Source organism: Brachypodium distachyon, chromosome 1, assembly GCF_000005505.3.
Source record: "Brachypodium distachyon strain Bd21 chromosome 1, Brachypodium_distachyon_v3.0, whole genome shotgun sequence".
Lineage (NCBI taxonomy): Eukaryota > Viridiplantae > Streptophyta > Magnoliopsida > Poales > Poaceae > Brachypodium > Brachypodium distachyon.
Genome location: NC_016131.3, coordinates 24,433,996 through 24,458,128, shown reverse-complemented (window position 1 = coordinate 24,458,128; position 24,133 = coordinate 24,433,996). Strand labels below are relative to the sequence as shown.

The 24,133-nt window shown below is 43.0% G+C and overlaps 2 protein-coding genes and 1 long non-coding RNA gene across 3 annotated transcripts; all 3 read right to left on the bottom strand.

The window, feature by feature from the left end:
- Positions 1–271: 271 nt before the first annotated feature.
- On the bottom strand, positions 272–859 carry LOC104582080. The gene has a single exon (XM_010231388.1). The coding sequence runs from the start codon at positions 857–859 to the stop codon at positions 272–274; it is 588 nt and encodes a 195-aa protein (XP_010229690.1).
- A 3,755-nt stretch (positions 860–4,614) lies between these two features.
- LOC100824270 (photosystem I reaction center subunit IV, chloroplastic) lies at positions 4,615–5,645 on the bottom strand. The gene is made up of 3 exons (XM_003563147.4): positions 5,259–5,645; positions 5,076–5,141; positions 4,615–4,968 (listed from the first exon to the last, which is right to left on the bottom strand). The coding sequence occupies exons 1-3, from the start codon at positions 5,526–5,528 to the stop codon at positions 4,867–4,869; spliced, it is 438 nt and encodes a 145-aa protein (XP_003563195.1). The 5' UTR covers positions 5,529–5,645; the 3' UTR covers positions 4,615–4,866.
- A 1,904-nt stretch (positions 5,646–7,549) lies between these two features.
- LOC104584913 lies at positions 7,550–23,206 on the bottom strand. Its single transcript, XR_732790.3, has 4 exons — positions 11,830–23,206; positions 8,669–11,735; positions 8,293–8,343; positions 7,550–7,928 (listed from the first exon to the last, which is right to left on the bottom strand). It is a non-coding gene; the product is annotated as an uncharacterized LOC104584913 (long non-coding RNA).
- Between the last annotated feature and the right edge of the window lie 927 nt (positions 23,207–24,133).

Genomic DNA, 24,133 nt, shown 5'->3' with positions numbered 1-24,133 from the left:
TATTCTTCTTGGGGAGAAGGACAGGGTTTGCTACCCAGGTCGCTTGTTTTGTCTCCCTGATGAATTTAGCTTCGAGGAGTCGTTTAACTTCTTCCCCGATGGCTGTGCGCTTTGGTTCTGAGAAACGCCACATGGGTTGTCGCACCGGCTTTGCGTTCTCGTCCACTTTAAGTGCGTGCTCGGCAAGTTCCCTAGGAATTCCTGGCATGTCAGCTGGCACCCAGGCAAAGATTTCCTAGCGCTCACGGAGGAACTCGACGAGCGCGCTTTCCTATGCAGGAGGAAGGCTTGTTGAGATGATAACGGTCTTGCTGGGGTCAGTCGGATGGACCTGAACCTCCTTGGTGTCTGCTTTCTTGTTGAACTCGGGCTGATGAGCCGGGTTTTTTGCGACGGGTGATTGCTCTAGACCGGTTGAAGCTTTTAGCTGCTCGAACACTTCATGCATGCCGAAGGACTCGTAGATTTTATGAAACTCCTTGTCGCAATTATCTGAGTGTGTGAAGTTCCCTGAAACGGTGATCACGCCGTCGGGCCCTAGCATTTTGAGCTTGAGGTAAGCATAATGCGACACCGCCATGAAGCGAGCCAGCGCGACTCGACTCAGCACTACGTGGTATTGTGAAGGCCAGTTGACCACTTCGAAGTCGAGCCTTTCACACCGAAAATTGTCGGGTGAGCCGAATACCACGTCAAGGCTGATTCTTCCCAGCGGCATGGCTGCTTTGCCCGGGATGATGCCGTGGAAGGTTGTGTCCGTTGCAGGAAGCTTTGTCATGGAACGATTCATCCCTCGGAGGGTGTCAGCGTAAATAAGGTTGAGACCTCTTTCGCCGTCGACAAATACTTTGTTCATCATGTATCCGCGGATCTGGGCTTCGAGCACTAGAGCTGCGTGTCCAAGCCGTGGGACTCTAGGAGGGTGATCCTCTCGAGAGAAACTGATTTCTGTTTCAGACCAATCAAGGTATTGTGGTACGGCTGGTGGCGTGGCCACGGCCATATGCACTTGTCGGGTTATTAGCTTCTGAACCCGGTTTGTTGGCCTGCACTTCTGAATCATGCACCCGTGACCTGTTGGGGCTGGATAAGGCTCGACAGCAGCAGGTGTTGGTTCCGAAGAGTGGTTTACTACCACGGCCAGGTTGGTTTGGAGTAGATGAGCCGATGAAGCTCCGATGGCGAGAGTCGCCGGAAGCTGAGCCGGTGGTAACATGGTGACTCCATTGCTAGGGTGATGGGGATAACCCATGTGTACGGCTGTTTCCTGTGCTCTAGAAAACTCGAGCTGTAACTCCTTAAATCGCCTGCACTCCCTAAGAGGATGGCTAGGCTTAATGTTGCTTTGTTCGTCTTTGTAGACATGGAACGGGCAAGGAGACGCCAGTTGCTGAGAGAGTGTAATCTGGCCTCCCTTGCGTCGCCACTGAGGTTTAGGCCCGCGAATTTCATCGTTGCGGCCACCTTCTACTTGAGAAGTGGCTGCGACAAAATCGGGTGAGGTTGGTTCCTCAAACGTGCAACCCTTGCGCTTCCTCCGTCTTTCGAAGGTGCGGTATGTGCTACTGACTGGGGATTGACCACGTTCATTGCGGAGTGAGTCTTCTCCATCAGCCCATCGGTTCGCGATTTCCATCAGATAGCTGATGGTAGAAGGTCGAACGCGACCCAATTCTTCCTTGAGCTCAACTTGACGAAGACCTCGTTTGAATGCGTCTATGGCGCTTTCATCTGAGATTTCTTCGGAGGCATGTTTTGTGTTGGTCCATCGCTGGATATAGGAGCGGATAGACTCTCCTTTGCGTTGAATGCACGATCGAAGTTGTTCGAGAGATACGGTCGCTTATACGTGGCTTTGAAATTGCATGTAAAAGCCTATACCAACTCGTCCCATGAAGTAACCTCGCCCTTGCGTAGGCTGTTCAACCAGGTACGAGCCGGACCCCTGAGCTTGAGTTGAAGGCACTGCATAGCGGTGGTTCGAGTTCTACCATAGCATCGAATCCCGGTCAGGTAGTCCTCCAGCCAGGTCCTGGGCTCCTGCGTGCCATCGTATTTTGCCAGGTCAGCTAGCGGCTTGAAGTTTCTTGGCATCCTGGTTCGGCAAATCCGACGACTGAAACATGGTACTCCACACGTTTCGTGATCTGATTCAGGATTGTCCTCCCTGCAGCCAGCTAGGGGGCTAATGACTCGACGAGGAGATTCACTCCTTCTGCGAGGGTTTGGCTCGTGTTCGTTTTGTCCCGAGACGGGCAGTCGACGTTCACGCTGAGGCTCGTCATCCGTATGAGGTGGAGCGGCCGGGTTTTGATTGATGCAAGAAGCCCCTGCTTTAGTCAATCCTTTTAGGATTTGCTTGCAGACGCGCTAGTGCGGGTCATTGTCGGGTAGTGGGATTGACAGATAAGTACTCTCCACACGGAGTGCCTCTTCAGTAATCCCAACTGTTGCATCATTGCGATCATCTGCCGACATGAAGCTTGAGGAGAGATCACGAACCGCGTAGGTTCTGTCTCCCTTGGGCAGTTTATAGAAACGAGACCCACGATGAGCGTTTCGGAGAGGGAAGGCGCTTTTGTCCGAAGTGTCGGATGATTCTGGCCGAGCCTTCCCAGACACTTGAAGTTCCTCTTCTATCTTTTTAAGTTTGTCGGCTTCGTGCTTCTGCTGCTTGACAAACTCTTCTTTTTCTTTGATCAAGTTGAACCGGTTCCCGGCTAAGGAATTTGCATACAGCTTTAATTCCGCGGGAGTGGGGTCTTTCATGAGGACTCCCGTGTCAAGGGCTCCTTGGACCCGTGCCTTCTCCGCTGCTAAATGTCCACCTTGCAAGTTTGCGATGGTATCCGCGGCCGGAGGAGTTGGAGCGACTAGGTTTGTCATGAAGAATTGGGCACATTGAGGCGCAAGATCGTTGTTGCTATGGCAACTTTCTTGTTCCGGGCATTAGCCGGCGTCACTTGGGACGGGGCTTTCTGCACAATAAGGTGGGTCTGCTTCGACTTCAGAGGGAGTCCCGAGGGAGACTTGCTCTGCTTCGTCAAGTGGTCCCACCGAATCTGTCGGCGAGACTTTTCTTGAGGGTGAGAGAGGCAACTTCTCCAGAGTTAGAGCAGTCGGACCCGACAGTCGAAGGATACCGGATCGGTCGGCTCGGAAATGGAACTCCCCGAACACAAGGTCAACGCCAGCGTCAAGCGCGTCGAAAACCGCGCGGCTGGCTGGGGGGTGAGCGGTAAAGTGGAAGGACCCGAAGGTCATTGACTCCGCCTGAGTCGACGACGGGTTATAGGAATCTGGAACCGCCAAGGTCGTGTCTCCAACACACGTCTTTCCCACAGACGGCGCCAATGACGAAGTTGTGACTTCGGCAATGCCCATGTTGAGGGGCTTTGTGTTTAGGGAGAGCAACATGCGTGTGTGTTGGCGAACTCGTCGGCTAACAAGGACACAGGAAACACGATTTACCCAGGTTCAGGGCCCTCGATGAGGTAATACCCCTGCATCCTGCTTGTTTGATCTGTATTGATGAATCGATTACAACGGGATGCCGCTGAGGCTAAATGCACAAATTCAAGTGTGTCTAGGCGACTTCTAGCTAGGTACGGTGTCCTTGGCTCCCCCTCCTGGTCCTTTATATATGCAGGAACTCAGGTCTAAGGTAAAATCCAAATCGGTTACAACGAGGAGATATACTCTAATTAATCTTTTTTATCTTGAGTTGCAAGATTTGACATTTAGACTCCAGGAATCGTAATAGGCTTTCTTGTGAACTCCCAACTGGGCCGCAGCAGGTATACTCGAGTCGAGTACGTGGTTATTCATGACCACGCCAGTCCCCCACACTGGAATGTGGGTGGGGGGGATTGATTATCTTCACGTGACCGTGATCAAGCGAGGTGTTCCAACAGGCAATCATCAAAGTCATCATCGAGCCCGAATGGAATGTGCAATGCTAACGATACCTTATATAGGTTTTCCTAGCTAGTTTTACCAGTCTCAGGGTGTTTAGCCATCGGTGGTAGACTGGATTATATGCATGTTCGATAGCCGTGTACACACACACACCCACCTCCGTGTAAGACTTTAAGATTGCTGAATATTTGATGAAAAATGCGCCGCAAGGTGGAAATTGTTAATGTATATTGAATTCTTGTGATGAGAGGTATGTACTATAAGTGTTGGGCTTCCTGTTCGATTCGAGTCAGACTACCTCCACCTATATATACCTCTGTATGAGCCACACAGATGAACTGAAAGCTCATTGTTAAACCCTGCGTTCTGTAACCAGTGCGGATATAGTGAAGTTCACCATTTACCCGAAAAAAGAAAGAAGTTCACCATTGTGCAGCCGTGATTCTTTTACTTTTATGTGCATGTTCATTGAATCTAGGCGCACCATATATGACCAAATATGCGTTTTGGGCCAGTCGACTCTGCTGGGTGGTTTAACCCTGAATTACTTAAGTTTGGGTGAGTTGTGTAGCCACCTGCTACTTCCTCCGTCTCATATTAAGTGACTCAAAGTTGGCCTAATATGAATGTATCTATACCCAAGAGTTTCTAGAACATGTAATATTTTGTCACTTAATATGACACGAAGGGAGTATATATCATGAACAAAAGATCCTTTTGAGCACCAACTAAGTCACTTACGTGCATGTACAAACAAAAGTGAAGGAAAAAAAAGAATACAAGTCTTGTAAGCAACATGACATGAGATTATTACGTCCATAAGGAAGCGAGCAAATACATATAATCGTAGAAGTTACACTATTACAGACAAGACTTGTGGGCTAACATTTCACATGGATCGAGCTGCCAAACAGCACAGGCTGCAGGTTGCAGTAGTCGTCTCTGATGTTAAACTTCCTTGATCTCGTCCAGGGCGTAGTTGTTGGTCGACACGCCGGCGTAGTTTACCTTGGCGAACCGCACCACCACCGGGTAACGGGTGTTGGGATCCTGCATATGCAGTCGTATCGTCATTAATTGTTGAACAAATCCGTTGCATCACCGAACCGTTCTAGTCAAATTAACAAGCATGGCCAGCCAGCCAACAGTTGAAATACCTGATCGACTGTGACAACGGATCCAGTCCCGTTGTACCAGTAGGACTCCCTCCTCAGGATCTTCACCTGATCGATACCAAAGACACGAGCCATGCGAAACATGCTTAATTAGTCCAAGTTAACAACACGATCAATTGACATGCATACATAGGAAGTTAGGAACAAGCTAGCTAGCGTTCGTACCTTGGCTCCCCTCTTGGGTCCAATCGGCGGCGGCTTGGCCTTGGCGGGCTCCTTGGTGGCCACGGCGCCTTCCGCCGTCTCGGGCGCCGCCGCCGGTGTGGGTGCGGGCGCGGCCGGCTCCTCCTCGGCGCGGGCCACGAGCTTCCTGCCGAGCCTGTTGGACGACGGCACGAAGCTGACGCGGTTGCTGCTGCCGACGCCGCCGCTGGGCACGGCCCCAGCGGCCAGCATGAATCTCGAGGTGGCTGACGCCATGTTGGTGCTTGCCATCGTAACGGCGAGCTCTGGTGTTGTCGGTGATCTCCTGGTGCTCGTGTGGCTCCGGCAACCAAAAGTACGTAAGTAGATGGCGAAGGTGAGGTGTAACGCGAAATAAGCCTGGGTCAGGATGGCGAGCTGAGACCAGAGGATTATCGCCAGCCAAGTGGGGGTGATTTCCCCCACTGGGGTTGCGCCACATGGCATATCTTATCCACCGATGTGGATAACCTCCCATCCATCGGATGGAATCGCCCACATATACACTGTCTGTCTTAATAAATCGAGCCATCGTTTGCATAGAATTAGCGTCCATTGACGTAACTAGCGGTTGATTATGTACGATGCAAGCAAAGAAATAACGGCTAATTATGTAAGCTTCCTAAGTACATGACCAGTAAGGACGCCTCTTCACGCAAACCGTGCATTTTCTGTAAAAGAGACGTCCCTAATCCTTGTATGAATAGGTGTTCCTACACACGCCTTCCCTTCGTATACATGCCTTCCGCTGGACTTCACCTCTGAACTGGCTGGTGTAAAACACCCGCCGCCACTAGATCCCGCATCGTCGTGTATGGCATCACCTTCGTGACCAGCCCCTACGCCATGCCCTGGTCATCATTGAACCAACACACCACGCCGAGTGCGCGCCGACATTTGCCCCGACGCTTGACCGGCACCTTTTCGGTTCGAGCGTTAGTCGGTTGGCTGACAACTTTGACCTCCAAGCGATGCCCCCCTCCACCGTCGGCCTCTATCTTCAATGAACTTGTGGAACCACCTCCACCACCGTTGCATTGTACCGTGAACGGCTTCAAGAAATGTTTGACACCTCCGCGTCTACCATCGCCGACCTCGTCGACCACGCATGCCAACCCGCCGGGATTCGAACCGATTCTCGGTCTTCAAGCAGTAACCCCGGAATATATAGCACCGGCATCCCCCTAGTCAATGATGGCCTCGACATGAACATCACACACCTATAACGCTGAAATTGCCAGCGAGGCCAACATCCTCATCGCTAGAGCCTAGAGGCCTGACGCCACCTGCGGTTATTCACGTTAGAGCAACAGCACACCGTCCCGGCCTCTACACAAGCAGGTGGGCCCCAAACCCACTCAGCATTGACATCGGTGGCATCTCCATCAGCGGAGTGGCCCAATCTTTGGCGGATCCATTTTTCAAAATATGCCCTAAAAGTAATAATATTTTATTATTTATTACCAAGTTTATATTGACTAACTCAGAAATTACCGATGGCTCTATTTCCTGATCATGAGCATATGGATATTGGTAACTATGAGAACACATTGTTAGTGGAACAATGATGTTGGACGGGCCAAACTTATAACGAACTTGCGAGATGTTTCTTAAATTTTGGTTATAGTTTCTTACGTCTCGATTGGAACTGTACTTTTGCACATCGTAACTTTGTTGTCGGTGTCGTTATAATTCGTAAACACTAATATAAATCCTTAGACCGTGAGAATGTTAAGCCTGCATACAGAATGGATACATTGGGGTTATCTAACAAATCTTCGTGACTAGGAGACAATAAGGGTAACTTTCGGATATTCTGGAACATATCAATAGGACTTGATAGTTTAAGATTGGGATTTGCTTACGAAAAAACCACGGCGCTAACACTGACTAATAAGATTGGGATATGCATTATCAAGTTGGCTATGTGTTATTCATAATACTTTTCCGTGCTATTTACTTATGAAAAAACCACGGCGCTAACACTGACTAATAAAACCTACTCCCTCCGATCCATATTAGTTATCGAAATATTACATGTATCTAGACGCTTTTTAGTCATACATACATCCATATTTAGGCAAATTTAGACAATTAATTTGGATCGGAAGGAGTATGTTACAAGTGCAAAATTATCTCACAGTGCATGTACGTTCGACGTGCTTTCATTTGGGCACCCTCTGACTTCCATTTTGAAACTGAATACTTCTGCATAGAAAGGTACTGAATATTTTATTTGGGTCCTTCAAATTAAAGTTCGAGGCACATTAATGGATCAAGTTAAGTTCTATCATGTAATAATAGATCAAAAGAAAGATACAGTACAGTGAAAGAAATCCAAATGCACTTAATACTGAATAGGATTCAAATAGAACCATGCCGTCCTTAGTATCAGCTTACTCTGTAGGAACCATACAAAATCAAACCTAAGTTGAGAACCTGGCAAAATTCAGTGTGGACTTGTTCAGAATAAAAGAAAAACGGGAGATTATCATGGCAACGCTGCTCCTTTGTTGCATTGTCCAGGACTCCAGGAGGTCACATGCAACTTGAAAATGATGCCCGTTTAGTACTATTCCACCACCCTTAAATATCCATACTACATCATTCCCTGCTAATAATCAATGGCAGCATTTCACTGGACTCCTGTACCTATTCAATCGCATGCAACAACTAATAAGGCTAGAAGATCTGCAACTGAAGCAGGTATAAATTGATCCAGACCCTACTTTATTAGTTCGTGCAAATCAAATTAACCTCACCCTCCAAGCACATAATAGACATTTAATCTATTATTAAGACATGGTGGTTGGCCAGTGGCTCAGAGGAAGAATGGTTTGGTTTCTCAGCATGCATGTGACATGAAAATATTATCAGGAAAGAGTCTCGATAGATTGAAACAATACAGTGCTCCTAGACTGGCAAGCTTTATAAAATCTTTTAATTAGTATATTTGAATACATAAGATACCGCCTAGAAATTTTGAAATTCTGATTACTATACTGAGAGAGCATACCAATAAACCAAAACAAAACTGCGTTGTTGCTCTCCAATCATGGATTTTGTCCTGCATCAAATCTCAAACAGTATTAACACAATGTAATATAATACTCAATAGTAATCAGCATCCGAGTGGTGTTGGATGCAATTAAAATGCATTGATATCTGCCAGGGCACTAATAGAGTCCATAGAAATATTGGAATCTAAATAATATATTAACATAAAAATTCCATTATGACAATGATCCAGTAATAAAATATTGGCAATACAGCAGTAATATCATTTAACATGGAAAGAATGGACCTGATTACGTACTGAAAAACATGGACAATTAAGTTAATAAGCAATTAAATTTTGATTAGGACTTATTGTGAACAAACACAACAAGTACCTGAAGCAGACGAACAAGAGGTGAAGAAGGCACTAAGGCACATCGCCAAATATATGGACTGAAACAGTAGACATAGCCAATGATAATGGCCGCAAACTTGGTTACACACAATGAATGCATATGTAGTTTACTGGGGCCTGCAAGGCTAAAGAACAGCTCATTAAGTATATGTGCAGAACTTAAATTGGCATATGAGTGCATTATCACATATTGACATGTTTATCAGCATGACAACAAGCACATAAAAATTGAAGCAACTTCGTATAACATTGTTATTGTTGCATCCAATGCCCATTAGCATCTACTTTGTGGCAAGCACAGTCCACAAAAACCTACTCCCTCCGTTCCTAAATACACAGCGATAAGTATTTAGGAACGGAGGGAGTATTTGTTTATTAACCGCTAAAAGTTCTATGTTGACAGGTAATACAAGTATTGAAAGAAACGCAGAAACATAAGCCTACACATCATTTATTTAAAGAAATCAGTCCCTGCCATATTTCTGAAACAGAAGTTGAGTTGGTGCTGCCTGATTTTGTTCTTGTTTTGAAGTTCACATGGTGTACAGATTAAAAAGATTCAATTGCAAGATATATGTACCTGATTGAACGACAATTGCGAAGGCCAAAGCATTCATTGGATTAAGTCAGATGTGATAGAGATCGGTTAACCCATCCCGTGCCAAGTAAAGATGGAAATGTTTGTAAAGAAGTTGATGTTAGCCTGCTGTGGTAATATGGAAAATTACCAGCAAATCTATTGGCACTGCTCTGGCTGTGACTTCTTTTTCTGGCTCTAGTTCTGAAGGAGTCACTGGTGGAGGAGGTTTGGTTGATGCTTCCTCCTCTTCTGGTTTTCTTATGTACTCTACGGCGAGTACAATAACTTGTTCTTAAAATATTACCACAGAGGAAATAGAGGACTGAATAAAGCTCTTACATTCAACTGAAGATTTGGCTCGGAGGGAAAGATAAGAGAAGGACGTCGGTAAGCGCAGGCAGGAGGAAAATCAGATTTATATTCTAGTTGGTGTTAATTCAATTTAAAACCAAACCTTTTTATAAAATTCAGTTAAGCTTTGTTAAATGCAGCGAAAGTTTTCGGTTCTCATTTCTATGGAAAAGTTTTTCGAAGCTCCAAAAACCAGTCTGTTACACCAAAGGCATGGCCCCAGGTTATTATTAGATGCTCTAGGACTGGGCAGAATGAAAGGAGAAGCCAATCTTCTCACCATATTATGCTAGTCAGAAAGAGCTGAATGACCACAGGATCTGCAAAGAAAGAAAGCATCCGATAGAAGCATAGGAAGATTACATGAAGTTGATTTCAGTTATATGCCCATTATAGGACCCACGTAAATGCAATCACCAGGTTGTAGAATTGCAGTTCGGACATGGTATGTAGTCATTCCAGATCACATATCAACATGTTGTAGAGCAGATAAAAACAGCTAGTTTTTGCCCGAACCAAAATACCTAACCATACAAAATAATCTGTTGAGCCAGTAGAGAAAAAGAGCTGCAAAATTTGAGAAAGAGAGCTACATGGAGAAAAGTGTAAAGAACACAAACTTCATTAAAAGAAATCACAAAAATTGTAGAAATTACCGCCAGTGCTATGACTAAGACCGGAAAAGCTACATGCAGCGCAGTTTTATAAAGAAATAAGTTTGGATGACATCGAGTTATGAGTCATCCACTTCTAGATTATTTTCGTTAGTTATGTAAACAATGGAATGGGGAAATTAAAGGCATGTCCAATAATCCTACACAAGTGTGCACCAGACTGGATTTAAATTTATGGAAGAAAAAAGGGAATAAAAATTGGAAGAACATAACTAATCTAGAGAATATACATGTCTAAGAATTCAGAATACTTCAAACAGTGTTATGTTCATTACTTCTTAGAGCATAGGAAGAACATAACTAACCTAGCATGTTGTATCGAAAATAATGAAAGATTGAAAGTTTAATAGCAATTGGTGACTACTGTAAATGAGTTCATCAAATGGATTGCCTTAAAGAAGTACCCTCATTGTTCAAATCCTTCATTACGTAGGCCATACAGCTCTTCTTTTGCTAGCTAAGATCCAACATTCATTTGAATTGATGAATAGCTAGAAAACTTAGACCCTCTGATCATCAGGTAGTAGAATCAACCATCAACAAATCGAATAGCCAAGAAGCACCAGAGGGCACATTGAACCGTTAAAAGAATCTGGATAAGCTGTTTAACCCATAATTCCAACCCACTTCCCCAGATTAAGAACCAAATAAAATCATCTAAACCTCTGGTCATCAGATAGATATTAGTAGACCAACACTTGTAACTGCAATCTCCTTGTCTAATCGTAGCAGTAGAAGGCGAAAACATTCTACTAATGACAGGTGCTATTGTTCATTGGTGGCGCATCTGTATATTTGCAAAAGTAAATCAAGTACCTCGAGGCGAAACATTTTGAAAGCTGATTACTACTACCACGGACCAAGAAAGACAGAAGCATATTCTAGAATACCAAACATGTGCCTGCTGTCTATAAAGTCTAATCTGTATAACCTAATTCGTAGCTGCCAACTAATGTGTACTAGATGCTGGGGCGTGCCTTCGCGCGCCACCTGAGCGCAAATGGTGAGTCATCGCTAAACCAGGAGATTAACTGGTTATAATAAACTAAGAAATGAACTGATATAGTAATGTACATATTTTGATAGATAAAGCCAGTAAAAAAGCTATGTGTGCTGCTGCATACTGATATAGTAGACATAAGCTGCTCTTGCAGGCCTAGCTGAAAGTGCATCATAGTTGACTGGAAGCTAAATCTTCAGGCGTTTTCAAAACATCTAAGCGGTGTATTCTAGAAAAGAAACATATAAGCGGCAGGAGTTGTGGACAGAGGTCAATCCAATATATGAAATGTAAAAGAGACATGAGAGCAGTGAGAAAAAAAAATTGAATGAAAATTATCATGAGCATACGTTAGTAGACAGTCCCCCTTGCAGCATATACCAAGGTAACTCTGAACACTTTTATTGGGTCAGTGACAATTTCACCATGTCCACATGCTCACCTATAGATGAGAAAATGATACCACATTATGATTTATGAATTCGATAACATGACTGTTAGGATATCAAGTGAGAAAATGGTAAATAAGATAATACCTTGAGTTGTAACATATCCAAGACCAATGCTATCTCGCTCCAAAATCTTACCAACGACAACTGCCACATATATTTCAAGACCGAAACTTCAAATCTAGTAAATTTAGAAAGAACACAAAATAAATAAGATACAACCTTTATTTAGTAGAAATTCGGGTGTGTTTGGTTCAGTGCCAAGAGGTGTCATGCTAAATTTTTGGTCATTGACCAAAATTTGGTAGTTGTTTGGATGGTGGCCAACTATTTGGCAAGCCAATTTCATTTAGCCAACTTTAGTTCAATATTTTGGCCAAAGTTGGCCCAACCAAAACTACAACCAGTTATTTGGCTTGCCAAATTTTGGTAGGGCAAGTGTGAGCCCAATCCAACACAACTTTCATGTGTGCAAACCAGGAAACATATTCCTGACATGTATTGATAGTTTTTGGCAGCAGAATATTCAAACAAAATAGGAAATTTTTTGCTCCTTTCCGGTAGAAGAGAAAGCACAATATTAATGAAGAGGCACCAATTGGTGTCTGCAGAGCAGGGTAAGACCCATCAATTCCTTTTGATCGAAGAGAAATATTTCGTCATCCCACAACTTAAGCCCTAGAAACAAGATACATGCTTCCTGTTAAAATAAAATGTGAAACAAAAGACTGACACATATAAAATAGATCAGAAATTTCAACAAATCCAAGAAGTGTGTTTTATGATCCGACCATGAATATAATTTCAACACTAAAACAAGAACCCGCTCAACTATGTCTCCATATCTACCATATTGTGTGAAAGTCTGCAAATGGATAAAAGGACACATGGATTCACAAGGGAATAATAATGAAACTGAGAGTGAAATAATTGATATATCAAAAGCCAGTTTAGTCTGGACACAAGTGGTGTGGCTAATGCTGAATCCAGGACCTAAAGACTGGTTCTTTGACAAGATTACATTTCAAAAACACAGATGGAAAGGCACTTGACTGCTTATTAAGCATGGCTTAAGTTAAGAGTACCCTACCAATGCAATATGCATTATCAAGTTGGCTTTGTGTTATTCATAATGCTTTTCCGTGCTATCTACTGATGAAAAAAACACTGTGCTAACACTGACTAAAAAAAATCTATGTTACAAGTGCAAAATTATCTCGCAGTGCCTGTACATTCGACGTGCTTTCATCTGGGCACACACTGACTTCCATTTCAAAACTGAATACTTCTGCATAGAAAGGTACTGAATATTCTATTTGGGTCCCTAGATCAAGGAAAGGTCTGTCATGTATTAATAGATCAAAAGAAAGATACACTACATTGAAAGAAATCCAAATGCACTAAATACTGAATAGGATTCAAATAGAACCACGCCATCCTTAGTATCAGCTTACTTTGTAGGAACCATACAAAACCTAACCTCAGTTGAGAACCTGGCAGAATTCAGTGTGGACTTGTTCAGAAAAACAGGAGATTATCATGGCAACACTGGTCCTTCATTGCATTGTCCAGGAGGTCACAATCAACTTGAAAATGATGTCTATTTAGTACTATTCCACCACCCTTAAATATCCAGACTCCATGATTTCCTGCTTATAATCAATGGCAGCATTTCACCGGACTCCTTTACATATTCTATCGCATGTAACAACTAATAAGGCTAGAAGATCTGCAACTGAAGCAGGTAAAAATTGATCCAGACCCTACTTTGTTACTTTCGTGCAAATCAAATTAACCTCACCCTCCAAGCACATAATAGTTAGGCAGTAGCTCAGAGGAAGATTGGTTTGGTTTCTCAGCATGCATGCATGCGACATGTACTTCAGGAAAGAGTCTCCATAGATTGAAACAATAGTGCTCCTAGAGTGGCAAGCTTTATAAAAATCTTTTAATTAGTATATTTGAATACATCAGATACCGCCTAGATATTTTGAAATTATTATTACTATACTAAGAAAGCATACCAATAAACCAAAACATAACTGCAATGAAGAGAATGGATGTCGACACGAGCGTTGTTGCTCTCCAATCTTGGATTTTGTCCTGCATCAAATCTCAAAAACTATTAACATGATGTAATATAATACTCAATAGTAATCAGCGTCCGGGTGGTGTTGGATGCAATTAAAATGCATTGATATCTGCTAGGGCACTAATAGATTCCATAGAAATATTGGTAGCTAAAATAATATATTAACATAAAAACTCCATTATGACAATGATCTAGTAATAAAATATAGGCAATACAACAGTAATCTCATTTAACATGGAAAGAATGGACCTGATTACGTACTGAGAACATGGACAATTAAGTTATTAAGCAATTAAATTTTGATTAGGCCTCATTGTGAACAAACACAAGCAAGTACCTGAAGCAGACCAACAAGAGGTGAAGAAGGCACTAAGGCACATCGCCAAATATATGGACTGAAACAGTAGACATAGCCATAGATAATGGCCGCAAACTTGGTTATACACAATGAATGCATATGTAGTTTACCTGGGCCTGCAAGGCTAAAGAGCAGCTCATTAAGCATATGTGCAGAACTTAAATTGGCATATGAGTGCATTATCATATATTGAAATGCTTATCAGCATGACAACAAGCACATAAAAATTGAAGCAACTTAATATGACATTGTTCTTGTTGCATCCAATGCCCATTAGCATCTAGAGTAGAGAAAGGCACAGAAAGATGACAGTTTTTCTTTCATGGAAAGACAGAAGATAGAACCCAAAAATCTACAATAATTGCCCTACATACTCATGAGTCTGGTACCCAAACAGGAACAGAACAAAAAAAATCCTTTGTGCCAAGCACAGTCCACAAAAACCTATTTTTTATTAACCAATAAAACTTCTATGTTGGCAGGTAATACAGGTATTGAAAGAAATAGAGAAACATAAGCCTACACATCATTTATTTAAAGAGATCAGTCACTGCCATATTTCTCAAACAAAAGTTGAGTTGGTGGTGCCTAATTTTGTTCTTGTTTTGAAGTTCACATGGTGAACAGATTACAAAGATTCAATTGCAAGAAATATGTACCCGTCATGGGCATACATCCCTTTAGGGGGTGCAGCCCTAGGTATCCAAATAAGGGATGATGTCCCAGTAGTATCTTCTAAATTAGTTAGACAAGAGATTAAGATAGGAATATTAAGATATGGTTTGTTAGTTTCTTGGAGGTTAAGTCGAGTCTTCCCTATAAAAGGGCCCCCTGTAATAGTCATGAGGCAAGCAAGAATAAAGTCAGCCTTGGCGGTAGTGCAACCTGCGGCAGCCGCGTGTTGGCCTTGTAGAACGCCTTCGCCAACTAGCAGCTCGTCAAGTCCGGTAGGGTATGAGGTCAAGTACGGGAGGTGGTGTTGCTGTGACAGTCTTCAAGCTTGCAAGGATCAGCAACAAGCGCCTTGGTTGTCCAGCAGCAGGGAAGAAGCGCCTCTCAGGGCGGGTGCAGAAAAATGCAGTGAGACGTAATGCAGCAGCATGGAGGTTCCCGCCCCCAGGCGCAAGGGAGAAGTCCCTTCGTCCAAAAGCAGCAGGGGTATGGATGTATCCTCCTCCAAAGACAAAGGTGCTGCACAACCATGACAGCCGTGGCCGGACATTAGCTTGGGGCCTCCTAGGACTTCAGTCGTGGCCACCACCGCAGCTCGAGGACGAGCTGCTAAAAAAGGTGGGGGGTGTAATGTCATGGGCCTGCATCCCTATAGGGGGCGCAGCCCTAGGCATCCAAATAAGGGATGATATCCCAGTAGTATCTTCTAAAATAGTTAAACAAAAGATTAAGATAGGAATATTAATGGCGATGAGTTGCCTCTTAACAAGTTGGTATTTGTGGCCAAAGCACATCCAAAATATTACTCCCTCCGATCCATAATGACTAAAGAAGCAATATTAAAATAGATACGATATTTAATTTAGTTTTGGCATGTTATCCTGAGTAGCATCACAGGTTCAAGCCTTCAAGATCCCATCACCTGAACCAACATCATTTATAATCTGGGTCTTTTTTCCATGGGAAAAATATCCTATAGTTTTACTTCGGAAGAACGTAAACTAAAGAAGCAACATTAAAATAGATACAGTATTTAATTTAGATTTGGCATCGTTATCCTGAATAACATCACAGGTTCAAGCCTTCAAGGTCCCATCACCTGAACAACCATCATTTGTAATCTGGGTCTTTTTTCCATGGGAAAAATATTCTATAGTTTTACTTCGGAAGAACGTTAACTAAAGAAGCAAGATTTAAATAGACACAATATTTAATTTAGTTTTGGCATCGTTATCCTGAGTAGCATCACAGGTTCAAGGTCCCATCATTTATAATTTGGGTCTTTTTTCCATGGAAAAATATAATGTTGTACTCCCTCCCTTTTGGTTTATAAGGCCCACGAGGAATTTTATGTCAAACTTTGACCAAAGATCAGTGTCCCTTTTGCTTTTTTCCATAGAATGGCTTGCAGCCGTTCTTGAACCTTAGATGAGGCCTGCTATGTAATGCCTTGCACTAATGTTACATCTTCAGAAAAGAATCAGTCACTTCCTGGAGTGGAGTTCAGTTCTAACTGCGACCACTTACCTTGGGAATAAATAAATTTTGATTCCCATCATGGCAAGGTGCATTCCAAAGTTTGAACCATATGCTACCACATTACGTGAACTTCATCCACTATTACTCGATTGAAAATATTTGGAGACCATGAAAATGCTGAAAGAAGTTCCCTCCACATTTTCTCATCTGGGCTTGGGACCGGCAAAGGCATTGTTAAACTGCAACAATACAAAACACAAATTAGCAAACATTACCAACTGAACATTCAGAAAAGTACAAATCACACAATCAAGCAAAGGTAATATTCGCGCGGGCGCGCACAACACACACACACACAAACAAGGTAACAAAGACAGCCATGGGAGCACAAGCAAGTTGTTAGTGCATGCAATAATTGGATTTCCAACATAGACAAAGAAGGCTATAGATTTTAGAACGTGACTGAAATTAACTACTCCAATCCAGGGGGTGAGGGTTGATCCTAATCTTTAATCTTGAAAACACGAACATAACATGATTTATCTTCATCACTAGGCCATAAGAGATAGAACATAACGTTGGAAGGCCCTAAGATATGCGAACAGAAATGTCTTAGGAAATCCAGGATGTACGCAGATGATAAGAAAGACATATAAAGGACAATTTCTGAGTTTAGATGCAAGCCACCACTAGAAGTAAACCAAGCAGATATGTATGAAGATCCTGTAATCCAGACCCCCCTGAAGCAGCACCAATGAGAATAAAAATCTCATGAAAAATCAATTCCATGTTCAAGCAAGTGCAAAAAGGATGTGCATGCAAACTATTTGTTCAAGCTTCCAATCCAGGATTTTCAACTCAGCCTTGTTGAGGTGTAACTCCTAACCTCTTTGCAGTTCAAAAATATATCCAGCTACAATGTCACTAATGTTAATCATCTTTAAATTAATTACTAATTAATGTTTTGACACTAGAAATCAATAAAGTGAAGAGGGCAAGCAAAGCAGCAAGCTACTGGGTGGGAGCAGGTCTACAAAAAGCAATCTTTACGAAGCGAAGAACTGACCAGGAAAAGTTAAATCAGGAAACAAGAGTACTGTGATGAACATGAACAACAATGTATCGACTGACAAATCTGACTCTGATCCCAAATAAATTCAAGTATTATCAACCGTGGAGATCTTTTTCTCCATTTACACATGTCATATTTACTTCCTACAAAGTGATCCACAGGCTACAAGATTTTCTGCAATAAATACATAGCCGAGTGCACAAATTTTGAAGATTGTAGCAGTCAAATATTAGAATGAAAACCAGCTTCCAGAAATAATTTAGTAACCAATAGCCAAATCAACATTTCAAGATAATCTGCTAATGAATTTGGTACGAACTGATCTTTCTGCTTTAGGACTTCTGTTTCAGATGAGATCAGCACATCTCAAGTGAGCAAGAGCTTATCTCAAAGATTTTCCTATCGTTTTTGGCGAACTTCTCAGGTATACTGAAAGACTGTCACGGTCACGGAGCATGCACATCTTAATGGTGCTGAGATATTATGCAAATGTAAGCTGCTTCTGAACATATTAAAGATGCGAGTCTGAACTGATCACTTGTCATGAGAAGAAATCCATTGAATAAATCCACATATGGAAAGCTCTAGTCCACAATCCATACTTAAAAATCCAGTTGCTGGACGCCAATAAAAACTTTATGGCAGTTATAAGAAACTTCTCCATGCTGAATGTTACGACTTTCTAATCAAGCCTTTCCTCTGAGAATTACTGCACTTGCAACAGCTAAGATACAAGTAATTGACAAACGAAGCATGCATGACTAGATTAGTTCCTCTTGGAGAATTATCAACTAGGCCTGCAATGAACGAAGTCTACCATATTGGAGAAAGCCGGTCAACAACAAAAAAACATGCAAAACATAGGAAGGAGATGAATAAGCCTGGTTAAGCGAAGCCATGCATTCATATCCATCAGTATTGATTTCCTCGATGTATGCCAGATCTGCAGAAACTGAGAATTACTTGCAAGCATTACACAATGCTTGGAATGTAAATTATCAATGAGAAGTTTGAGAAGATTATCAATCGCGAAGAAGTAACTCCTAACCGTCAGCCCATTCCAATTACTGAGGCCCAAAAGAATTCGCAGCATAGAAGTCGCTGAAGAACAACCACATGATCCAAATCATTGTCGCACAGAATCAAACTGCTCACGTCAACAGATCAAGTAAGGAACAAGAAGCATCGCAGACTCCAATTCAATAATGTACAAGTTCGGTCAAGCTTCAACAACTTCAAATCTTCAAGAATTCAACCATGTGGATCTGAACAACACAATTCAAATCACGGTTGCCACAACAACAGATATTGTCTGACAGAAAGAACAAACATGGACTAACGAAACCTCTTTGTCTACTCTCCACGAGTACTGTCCTATCTCTAGAGGGCGACAAGATCAATTTTTTATTACCAAAAGAAAGACCAGACATGAACTAACGAATCCTCTTTGTCCAATCTCCAAAAGTACTCTCCTATATCTAGAGGGGTAACAAGAGTACGAAATAGTCCAGGGTGCCAAATTCACATTGGGAATTATTTAGCCATCGATGGAGGAACTGAACAGACTGCCAGGAACACTGACCTGAATCATCATACAGGACACAGGCAGCCATCCCCCTTTGAAAACATATACTGGAAACAACATGCCCAGGAAACTAACAAGAACATGGAGATGCAGAGTAGATATGAGAAATGAAACCATGGATATATAAATTGCAAACCACACTAGCAAGAACACAGATGCAGAGTAATATAAGATACTGAACCATGGATGGATAGATTGCAAACCACAGTATAACAGATTTCTAGTGGCTAACAGCAACCACAGAAAGGCAGAGGCTAAAAAACTTGCATCGAAGCTACGAGCAATAAGAAACAAAGGCAAAGCAAAAAATTTAATAAAGGCTTAAAATAAGAGCTTTGATAGAGTATACTGAGTTTTTTGGGGGGGTTGTAGGTTGAGACGTCTAGACTGAGGCTCCAGAGCACACTTCTAATCTTGAACATGTGCAAATCAAAATCTGTGAGTTCATATATTGCCTCTGCATGACCTTATATAGGTTAAGTTTTGAATGAACGGAGAAGGTAGGTTCAGAATATCTGCAAACAGATATAACCCAGCTACATCATCAGGTTGGAGTGTTGGATCGTCAGCTAGGACCTGCAATGAGCAACCGTTCTATGATTTTGTAATTTGGGGGAGGGAAGCTGCTTAAGCAGATAAATCAGGCATCAAATAGTGAGGGATTAAGCCTGGTAGACTGGCAGAGAACAATCAGATAAAAGCAACGGTTCCAGATTATATCTCATCCAAGTTTCACCATCTGCAATAGCACGGAATTACTGACAAAGGCAGCGAATTCGAGTTGAAAAATAAGTTGGAAAAGATTGTTGAAGTCACGAAAGGAACTGCTGGTAACATGCGGTAGGAAAATAAGACATCCTGGAGTGTCATCTAAGTCCAATTTTCTAGAGAACCAACAATACATATCAGATTTATCATATACCAATATTGAACTGTGCAGACAAAGAGGTGGGGTGGTTATCCAAGCAAGTTCATGTTCTCCGACCCTATGATCAACGATCCAATTCAGCATAATCCAACACCAGCTCACATATATGAGCTTACCAGATACAGAACCATAGCCAATAAAATAAGAATGAACAGTAAGCAAACCTCAACCCTTTGACTCAAGCATCCACAACCATCACTGCCTGCATTTGAAGGAGCACAGACAAAATACCACAAGCAAGATCAGTTGTTACGATAAGAACCAACACAGAGCCTAAAATCCACCTCATGATCAACCTCATTTGATCAACATACCACAAGCAGTTCCAGACCAGATCTAATCTCCTGCAACAGACGTATGGAGGCAGCACAACACAAATGAACCATGAACCGAATAACCGTGACTGACCTGACTCCACATGAGAAGAGCACATTTCCAGACCAGATCTAGTCTCCTGGAACTAAACGTGGACGTGGCGAACACAAAGGACCAAACAACTGTGACTGACCTGTGAGCTTTGCATTGAGCAGCAGCCAGGCAAATACTTTGAGCTTGGGAACACATTTACTCCGCCAAATCCATCCTAAGACCATATCTGTTTGCAGACCTTGAAAACATGAAGCATAGTATTTTTGGGTGGAGAAGATACCAGCTCTGCCAGAGCATGACCATAGATAGGATGGCGATTGCTAATAATTCCTCCAGAGAACCTGGGTTTATGCTTATCTTCATTTGTGCTGCTTGGCACATATGGAAGCAGCGCAATGATCTTATCTTTGAAAGGGATCCTCCTTCTGCTCATCGATGGCTTGTTAACTTTAAGCAGGAGTTGCTCACTAATAGCCTTAGGACTAAAGAAGCTCATAGGATTGCTATTCTTGACTGGCTCTCCTCGTTGGATGGGAACCGTTAGCTATGTGTTCTTTCTGCTTGTGTGTGTGTATGGGCAGTGTGTCTTTGTGTCCTGGGGTCTTTGACCTCCTTGTAAATATTTTGTATTTTAATTTATTCACTGTCGGAGCCTCTCCTACAGTTTCCTCTCAAAAAAAAAAAACTGACCTGTCTCCACTAGAAGAGCACAGATTCTGCTATAGGTTCATGGAACTCCAAAACCTACAACCAACAAAGTGGGTCAGGAATACAAACAATAAACTGAACCAGAGAGAAAGCGCAAACCATCCAACAGATTTCGAGTAACTCAAGCATGGCCTGGGCAAAATCTGCAACCACGGTAAGGGTATTAGGCAAAAACCGAAATCAAAGCTATGTAAAGCAGCTAAACAAAGTAAAAACAGAACAAAATACTCGAAATTGGAATGTAAGAGATAAGAATAGAGCCAGGTTTATCTGTTGTAGGATAGTATCATTCATTAGTAGCTCCAGATCATCCTTAGAAGGATCCACCTTTGCAGATCAATCTAAATTTAAAATATTCACTATATTATTGGTTATGTAATTTATGATGAAATAAGATAGTAGATTTAGGAGATCTGAAAATTTTGACTCAGCAAATCAGCATTAGGTTCAACTTGAACTCAACAAATATGACCTGCAATGAGGAAGACCTTTCTGTAAAAAAAAAAAAGTGGGGGAAGTTGTGCTGCTTAAACAGCTAAAGAATGCATAAAAGTGATGGGAAAATAAAGTTTGTCATGGCTGGGAAGGTCTGATAATAATAACAGCAGTTCCGAACTGCAATTATGTCTCTTCAAGCCAGTGTCTGCAAGAAGCTGAGAATTACCGACTAAGGTAATATTTGGAAGTTCAATAATAGAAGAAATGGGAATGGTTGAGTCGCGAAAAGGAACCGCCGGGACCATGATGAAGCGAACTAGAACCACGAAGCTGTATAGTTCCAACTTCCGGAGAACCACGAACTAATCCAAATCAGAACTGTTGTCTGTTGGAGACTAAGTGAATGTCAGACGAAGAAATAAAATCGAGGGACTCAATTATCGAAACTAGGAAGGAAGTGCAAGCCCCATCAATACGACCTTCCGTTGAGCTCTAGAATTCCAATTTCTGGAGAACCACCAACAAAACTCTAAATCAGAAATATTGTTGTAGACTACAATTGATATGTGGAGACAAAGAAATTAAATTGAGAGGCTCTTTATCCAGAGTTCCAAACACAGAAGGGAATGCCCTTGCTGAAGCGACATAGGATCTCCCCCGAAGCTGTATAATTCAAATTTCTGTAGAACCACCAGTAAATCCAAATCAGAATATCTAGAGATGAAATTGTACTGTGCATACGAAAGAAAGTAAATCTAATGGAGGTTGAGATTGATTATCCAAATACAAATCAGAATCACCAGAGACAAAATTGTACTGTGCATACAAATAAGAATGTAAATCGAGGGAGATTGAGATTGACTCCATCCTGCATCTAAAGGAGCAAAACACACGCCTGTGGTTAGCCTAAAAACCACATACAAAAGCGAGATCAGCTGCTAATAAGAATCCACCAGGGCTTCGAATCCACCTCATATTAACGGATGACGAAAACTCATAGGAAGAGAGCGCTCTATCAGGAACACAGATCCAGGAGACCACACGGGCGAGCCATCAAAATCTGAAATCACCGAACGCAGGTGACGGAACCAATGGACCGATCTGACCGGGCACCAGAAACTGACCTGCTTCGAATTCCCCTCGCCACGAGACGATGACACTAGGAGCGGAGCTTCAATTCCAAATCGACCAGGTCCAATCCTGCAACCAACGTGCGGAGGCAAACACGACAAAGGCGCCATTCTTTATGAAAAGGGGGAAGTGTACAACGGAAGAAAAAAAAAACGAGGACAGAAGCAAATCTAGCGAAAGCGTAGAGCAGACATGCCGCTGTGTGGTATACTGATGTTGCCATTGACGTTCAGAGTAAAACAACAAAACTACGCATCCGAAGAGTTGGCCGCTATAGAGTGCACATGGATTAGCAGAGCTCGTTGTAGGGGCGGTTCAAAAACAAATCAATTCAATCCAGAGAGAAATTAAGCGTTGTTGGCATAGGGCTTACCTTTTTCTCGCGGCCACCCTGCGGTCAAATAGCCGCACCGCGTCGCAGAAGGCATAAGCACCGCAAGCCAAACCGATAACCGACAGTCATGAAGTCGCCTCGACCAGGGTCGTTAACCTTCGCCCCTGCGACTCCAGTTCCTTCAAAGATAGTTCCTCCGTGTTTACCCAAGTGGGATCACATGGTTCTTCGAAGCACCACATGGGTGAACGTGAGCCAGCAGCGGCTGGATCCTCGTACTGAGTAACAGAGCTATGAGGCGAACACCTATCAACCCCTGTCCCATAAGGGAAGGGAGTGCATCTTAGCCATCAGGGAAGTCGCCTCAGACTCCTCTGCAGGCACCCGAGGCATCAGATCGGACGTAGAACCACTTCGACTCCAGCCTTGCACAGATTCGTGCTGCTGGAGGGAGAAGTATTTGGCGTCGGGCCGTACCTGGAAGTTGACGCTCCCAACAGCGTCCGCCTTCTGTCCTTTGATTATAAAGATCCGCTTCCAGAGCCCCCAATGAGGGCTCACCCCCAAGAAGCATTCGCACAACGTGAAGCAACGTGCAAATAAGAATTTGGGGCAGATCGTGAAGCTGCAGCCCACAGGCTAGCAGCATAGCACGGAAAAAGGCATGAAGGGAAAAGAGAGCCCTCGCAGCACATAATCAAGGAAGACAACCCGCTCACATAGCAACGGTCGCGAGTACTCCTCCTTTGTCGGGAAGCGAACCCCGTCAGGGGCCCCCGGCAGCAATCCCTCGTCCTGGAGTTCCAGGATCTTGATGCGGTTGTCGGCCACCACGGGCCAGGGAATGACTCCCTTGCCGGCATCGGTCTTAGAACCCGCAGTCTTGGTCTTGCCCATCTTCGGATGGTGTGGGATTCTTGGTCGCTGAAGGAACTCGCAAGAGATTTTGGGCTATGGAAGCAGGGAGCTCTAGCGCCTGAACTGATTTCGCAAGGAAGAAGAAGGGTAAAAGGCATTCCCTTTTCACCTTCCTCCTTTTATAGGCTGAATCTGGTCGAAGAATTCGGTCCGCAAGATCCTTATCTTGGCCACGTGTCCCACATCAATCGGGAAATGAAGCAGTGAAAATAGAAACGGCCACCCATGTTTCGGGCGCAAGAATCGATGAAATCATTATGCCTTATTTACTGCGCGAAGTGTGACCGTTTTCCCATTGACGCACGCC